At 47.0% G+C, this 7197-nt stretch overlaps 1 protein-coding gene across 1 annotated transcript; it reads left to right on the top strand.

The window, feature by feature from the left end:
• Nucleotides 1–343: 343 nt before the first annotated feature.
• PSMD7 (proteasome 26S subunit, non-ATPase 7) lies at nucleotides 344–6893 on the top strand. Its single transcript, XM_040615805.1, has 7 exons — nucleotides 344–490; nucleotides 1351–1442; nucleotides 2761–2853; nucleotides 3730–3827; nucleotides 4148–4228; nucleotides 5609–5700; nucleotides 6409–6893. The coding sequence occupies exons 1-7, from the start codon at nucleotides 417–419 to the stop codon at nucleotides 6845–6847; spliced, it is 969 nt and encodes a 322-aa protein (XP_040471739.1). The 5' UTR covers nucleotides 344–416; the 3' UTR covers nucleotides 6848–6893.
• Nucleotides 6894–7197: the final 304 nt, after the last annotated feature.

The following is a 7197-nucleotide window of genomic DNA, read 5'->3' on the forward strand; positions in this document are numbered from 1 at the left end:
GACAGGAACCGGCCCCGCAGCCGCGCCCCCCCCCTCAGGCGGGGCGCGCCGAGGCGCAGCGGCGGGCGAGGGAGACCAGCACCCCCGGAGACCCCCAGGCGAAGGCCGCTCGCCGGCTGCCCGCCTCCCTGCTCCGCCGGCCCGCCCCTCACCTCCGGGCGGAGCGACCCGACTTCCCCAAGATGGTGCCGCACCACCGACAGCGGAGACGCACCTTCCCAAGATGGCGGCGGCGCGTCCGTCTCCCGCGACCTCTCCAAGATGGTGTCCCGCCGCCACCGCCCTCTCTAAGATGGCGGCGGCGGCCCCGCCCCGAAGCGGGGCAGGCTGGGAGCGGGGCCGCGCGGCGGGGAGCGGGCCTGGTGCTGGCGGGCGGGCGGGCTGGGCTGGCGGCGGAGCGGGGCCAGGCGGGCGCCATGCCGGAGCTGGCGGTGGACCGGGTGGTGGTGCACCCGCTGGTGCTGCTCAGCGTCGTCGATCACTTCAACAGGTGGGGTCGGCCGGGCGCGGAGCCGCGGCGCTGAGTCACGGTCATGGGCCGGGCCGGGCCGCGAGGGCAGCGGCGGGGCGGCCGGATCGGGGTGGGGGGGACCCCGCTCCTGAGGGGAGCGGCGCGGCCGGGCCCGGGCCGGCCGCTCGGTGCCCAGGGCCGCGATCCCCGGGCGGCGGGAGCGCGGCCTGCGGGAGCCCCCGGTCCGCCGTGCCGCCGGCGGTCGCTCGGGAGGAGGAGGCCGGCGGGCGGGAGCCGTGGGGCCGGCGGGGGCTGTCAGCGCTCTGCCCGGGCCCGCCGGCCGCGCTCGGCTCGGTACAACACCGGCAGGGGAGGAGTGGGCTTCGCTCCTGGAGCCGCCGCGGGCTGAGGGGGGATAAAGCGTACCGCTCCCCGCGCCCGGGAGGTCGGCCTGCCTCAGCTGAACTGCGCCGACTGACAGGCGGTTCTGATGTCATTATCCAAAGTCTCAGAAGGCAAGCGAGCCCGCTGCTGTGAGAGCAAGCTGTGGGTGACACCGAGCAGTTTTAAGAGATTACTCACTGGTTTATAGCCCATTGTCCTGCGGAGAGGCTGCAGTGGTGCTTATTTTGGGTCACGTTCCCCCTCGTTAGCTGCATCAGACCACGTAGTCCTCACTCTGCATCGCTGGGTTACAAGGTTTCATTCTGAGGCCACTGAAACGCCTATTTCTGGATGTAAATTAACAATCAGTAGTAAAACAATCATAACGCATCGTCTTCTGTTCCAGCACACGTCCTGTTTAACTTACAGAAATTAGGCGAAGCAAGCGATCCACTGTTACCCTCCTTCTTGAATCAGGCTTTTTGTTGTAGGAACTGACAGTTTTTTCCATTTAGAATAGGAAAAGTTGGAAATCAGAAGCGAGTTGTTGGTGTGCTGCTGGGCTCATGGCAGAAAAAAATACTAGATGTGTCCAACAGTTTTGCAGGTGAGTTTGGATGACCTACCCTTGTTCAAACCTCCTGAATTATTTAATAGATGAATGGCGTTTGGGTTTGGGTTTTTTTAAGCCGTCCTGGCAGAGCACAGATTGTTCCCGCCATGTACAAATCAGCCTACATCTAACAAGAAATGCTAAGTGCTGACAAAAACACACCTATTCCAGCCAATCTTGTGCTGCATCTTCCCTGTAGTGTTGTGCAATGTGGAATGTTTTGGGAGCAGGTGTAAACCTCTCTTAAAACGCTGCATTGGACTCGCTGACCTCTGCTGAGTGATCAGTGTCTCAACAGCTCATACAGAAATCATCAGCGCTTGGTGCTGATGTAGCAGTTACCTGCTTGTGTAAAGATTTAATGTATATTTTAGCTTTACTTTTTTTCTGCAAATTGTGTCCAGTTAAATACTAGTTCTTTCCTTAAATATGCTGTTAGTAGTGCTGAAATAGTTTCCTCTTAAATGCTTACATGCGATAGTAAAGTACTTCTTGAATGCACAGCTTTTGCTGACCCATTTGTGTTAGTTAGATCATTTCCTTCCCAGTTGGGGCTACTCTGTGACAAAGCAAAATTATCTCAGTTTATATATGGAGTTTTGCAATTTATATGGAGCTCTTCTCTCAAGTGGACTATTTTTTTTCCAGTTTTTGGAAGAACTTTTTTCCATCTGGGTTGAAAAGAGGTTTTAATGTCTTTTTGACAGCCTTTAAACTGTGAAGCTTTTACTATACCTGTAAATTGAAAGACTGAGACCAGTCTTTGTTCTCAGAACTGAGCCTTGAGTGCCTGTGTGCATGCTAACTGATAAAATAACTAGTTATTTACTTGAGGGTAAATAGTCCTTACTTAAAATGCCTCGTGGTGTTCTAGAAGTCTATAAAAGTGCTGATGACGTGTTCTACACTGAAAAATAATTTTTCTTTTGGGTAGACTGTGGTTGATCACAAGTTATAAAGTCTGCTGGGATGCTCAGTTTATCATATCAAATGTCTGTGCACGCTGTTGAGTCACTTTTGTATGTGGGAGGATTGCTCTGTGATGCTTGACGGTGTCCACTGAGGATAGCCCTCAGAATGCTTTGCATTTCATTCCTCAGTTCTAAACTGTTGTAATTATGAGGCAGCCGATACCTGAGAGAACTGACCAGCACTGCAGGTTAGTTTGCGCAGCATGGTGTTGCAGAACAGTTGAAACTGATGAAAATCCACTCTCCTTTAGCAGCCAGATACCCTAAAACTCAGTGTTTCTATAAACATTTTCATTCTGGAAGTTGGATTCTTAAATATTGACGTTTTGTTTCATTCCCAGTCCCTTTTGATGAGGATGACAAGGATGATACTGTGTGGTTTCTAGACCATGACTATCTGGAGAACATGTATGGAATGTTTAAGAAGGTCAACGGTAAGTTGAGGTCTTCTTGCAGTCAGGGGTACGCTCCTAGAAACCTTCAAGACTCTGTCTGAGGAAGTGAATTCATGGTAAGGTAGAGAGTTAAGTGCTCACATAAGAAGTCACTCTGTGCTCATTCCTTGCATGGCTTCACTTTCACTTCGCTGATGGTTCTCCATGGGTTAGTTTGTGCAAGCAGTTTGTGTTCTTAACACGTTACTTTATACCTTGCTAGTTTTTTCAAGTCTACTGACAGCTTTGTATCTTCAGAATAATTCAGATTTCAAAAATACCGTTATTTCTGAAGAATTAAAAAATTTTCTCCTCTGTAGCCCGTCATATATAGATGTGCCCTGAAATGAGTTTTTTATGAATGTAAACGTTACAAACTCACATTTTGTAAGTAATAGTTCTAATTGCTCTTCACCGCTTTTTAAAAAGTGTCTTTACTGCTCAGTTTGAGCTTTTAAAGCTGAGTGTTTAGTCATAACTTCAATTCCTGTTCTTAGCCCTGGGACCAACTGTCATTCTCATGATCCAGTTTACTTTCTAGAGTATATGCATCTCTACATGTCACCGTTTTAAGCTGTCAGATCCTGTTATCTGCAAAATTAATAAATGGTATGAAATAGGTTTAGCTAAGAATCTAGGGGCAAAGTTATATATGTGATTAGTAAGCTATGATAAGTAAGTACGACTAGTAAACTGTCTTTGTCAGTAGCCATGTGATTGTCTTCCCTGCTGTAATTCATTTCCCCGTGCTTTACATTCGTCATCTACACGCATCAGATGTTCACCCTTGATTTGCTAATTCAGTCTCTGCCTGAATCTTTCTGCTGTTGTCTTACCATGTGATTCTGATTTAGAATCCTTTCTGGTTTTGCTCAGCTAGAGAAAGAATTGTTGGTTGGTACCACACAGGCCCTAAACTGCACAAGAATGACATCGCCATCAATGAACTGATGAAAAGATACTGTCCTAACTCTGTAAGTGCAGCACTTTTTTGGGGGTTGTGGTTTTTTCCCCTCTCTCTTCCTAAATGAGGGATCTAAGAACCTTGGCTCCCACCTTTGTTACATTTAACGTACTGATACAGCATGTTGAAGACCTGGTAGCTATAAAGTAATTGAGGAACTCGGGTCGGAATCTGTTGAAACAGCTACAGATGTCTTTTCTCAGTGCCTGAAGTTAACGCCTTGGAGCAGCCCCTGTACCATTGCTGTGGAGTGCAGAGCTGACCTAGGTGGTTTTTTTCTAGTCTTTGAATCAAAGCCTGGTTTTCTGAAATGTTTGCTTTTTCTGTAAGGTGCTGGTGATTATTGATGTGAAGCCAAAGGACCTGGGGCTGCCCACAGAAGCTTATATTTCAGTTGAAGAAGTTCATGATGTGAGTATTTAACACGTCTCTCTGCCTTTTCCTAGGAAAAGAGTTTCCCTTAAAAGATGGCTGTTAGGATTGTCTTGTTTTCTGAAAGATGCACATCCCTTGGCACACAGTTGTCTTTTACATACAGGATGTTGCACTTAACTAGTGAGCGCCTGTGACTCGCAGCCAAAATCTGCTGAAACCAGGGGTTAAATCCCGGTTGTAATATAAGCATTTGTAACTAAAGCTTTCATCCACCAGTGCTCTTGGAAGAAAAGCTGTGTGTTACTGGTTGACATAAGGAATTCCTCAGCTTCAGCTGTCGGTATGACGTAGATGCTCCTTACCTGCTTGTGTCATGTCTGTGGCCATGAAGAAAGTCAGATTGGAGCACTTTTTAATGTCAGCCTGTTGGCAGAGGTGTTCCGCTTAATTGCGCGCTTACTCATTTGTGCACCTGCCAGTGTTGAGTAGGTAGGTCAGGCATGAGGCAACACTTACTATAATCACTTGCAGTACCATGCAGACAAACAACACACAGTAGTAAGTCAGCTTTTCATTTGCAGTTGTTTGATTTAAATTACATTCTGGATGTATATAAAAAAGTTTGATCCTTTCACCTTTCTGAGGCCCTCACTACGGAGATAAAGCTGCTCCCAGTGTTGCAGGTGTTAGGTTTGCAGAATTTGTTCTTAGTTTTGTGAATTCACAATAATCTGGGTAGTGCTTTCTGTTTATAGCTGTATACTGGTGCAGGTAATGGCTTTGAAAACACAAGGGTGAATCTCATTCTTAGAAATTCAGCATGTGAATCTTTTGAACATCGTCCTTAATATCCAGTGTATGAGTTATAATTTTAATGAGATTGCTCCTTATTAGTTTTTTTCTTTTCTGGAATCACTACATGCTTCTCAGCATACTGGCTGAGAGCAAGTACCAGGGTGACGAAAGGTATCCCAAAAGGCAACAAGGTTGTATCAGGAAAGAAAGAAATAATGCTGGTATTTAGTGAGACTTTCCATTGTACCCACCAGTACACAGACCAGCAAAATACATTAATTGAAAATTACACAGAGCACAGGAAAGAAGAAATTTCTAGCGACTCTGGGCTTGTGACAGTTGGTAACACTACTTAAATCAAGAAAAAAAAAGCAACTAATGTACTTCAGTCCCCTGATACACTGTTTTTCCATAATTTGCCCCATTGCCTCTTCCTGATCCTATAAACGAGTGTCAGTTAGTCTTGCACTGCATCAGTTAGTCTCACGCCGCAGCGTTGTGCGAGTTGCCCCGCTGCTGGCATGTGAGACGCCTCCACTGGTGAGATGGCGCACGCCTTTGTACCTGCAGTCAGCTCTGTGCCCAGTCTGACCCTGTCTCCTGTATCCCTGCGCTTCCAAGGATGGCACTCCCACCTCCAAGACGTTTGAGCACGTGACTAGCGAGATCGGAGCAGAGGAGGCAGAGGAAGTTGGTGTTGAACACTTGCTACGGTAAGCATCTTTAGCATGAAAGCATTCTTACAAGGCTTTCGTAGCAGTGAATGCGATCCATCTGGCATCTCCCGGTGCCAGCTTCCTGGAGGAAACGTGATCTTGTTAAACATACTACTTAAATTCTAAGAGCATATTCATTTAGCACTCTCACTTGGCATATTCTTACTTACTGCTAGCGGTAAGTGTGACTGCCCACTGATGAGATGATGTAAACTACATACTGATTCTAGCAAAGCTGCAGAATATTGCATCGTTTGGAACTGTGTCCGGCTGCTGTGTACCTCACCAAGCAGGACTGACCAGGAGCGTTGCAGATGGGTCTGTAGCTCTCCAGTCAAAAAGAGAGCGCAAGAGAGCAGTCACTACACAAACTACGTCGCCTTTTCACCAGCTGGAAATCCTGTTCCTTTTTTCTCTCTACCCCTCTAACTGGTGTTACAAGTATTACTCCAAAGAGAACATACACTCACCACAGGATACAACGGTGATCTCTTTTAGATGTACTTTGTAACGTACACCAGTGTGTTCTCACTCTCTGACTTGCAGCATTCATGTCGATTATACTTCAGCTGCACTTCAAACTGCTTTTCTTTTTAAGCTGGAAATACCTTAACAAATCTTCACTTAAAAGTGAATGTGACCACCTCTTAATGAGAATGCAAAGGAGCGGTCTAATGCTGATTCTTTCTGTTGTGGGTGTTTCAGAGATATCAAGGATACGACAGTGGGCACTCTGTCCCAGCGGATCACAAATCAGGTCCATGGTTTGAAGGGACTGAACTCCAAGCTTCTGGACATCAGGAGCTACCTAGAGAAAGTAGCCATGGGCAAACTCCCCATCAATCACCAGATCATCTACCATCTTCAGGATGTCTTCAACCTGCTACCAGATGTTAACCTGCAAGAATTTGTCAAGGCCTTTTACCTGAAGACCAATGACCAGATGGTAGTAGTATATCTGGCTTCTCTTATCCGTTCCGTGGTTGCCCTGCACAACCTCATTAACAACAAGATTGCCAACAGGGATGCAGAGAAGAAAGAAGGACAGGAAAAAGAAGAAAGTAAAAAGGAGAGAAAAGATGAGAAAGAGAAAGACAAGGAGAAGAGTGACATCAAGAAAGAGGAGAAAAAAGAGAAAAAGTAAAATGCGTAGTTTTTTTATTTGTAAATTAAAAATCTTGTAAACTAAATCACTTTGATGCTGGGTTCTTTTCTCTCGGTGAAATGGTCAGCACTCTGCTTTCCTCGGCTTTGGTACCTGCTTTTTGTGCTCATCATAACGTGGCTGGATAGATCTCACACCAGCAACAAGCAGAGGGTTACTGGGGAGGGGGCAGGCCTGGCAGCTGGGGTCTCAGCACTGGGCAGGGAAGCAGTAAAAGCCAGGGGAGAAATTTTAATTTTTTTTTCAGTGCAGCACATTTCCTTCCCCCAGCACCCCTTCATGCACTTCTGGGCCAGCAGCTGAGGCTTTCTACCACCTGCTATGTCAGC

Source organism: Falco naumanni, chromosome 15, assembly GCF_017639655.2.
Source record: "Falco naumanni isolate bFalNau1 chromosome 15, bFalNau1.pat, whole genome shotgun sequence".
NCBI lineage: Eukaryota > Metazoa > Chordata > Aves > Falconiformes > Falconidae > Falco > Falco naumanni.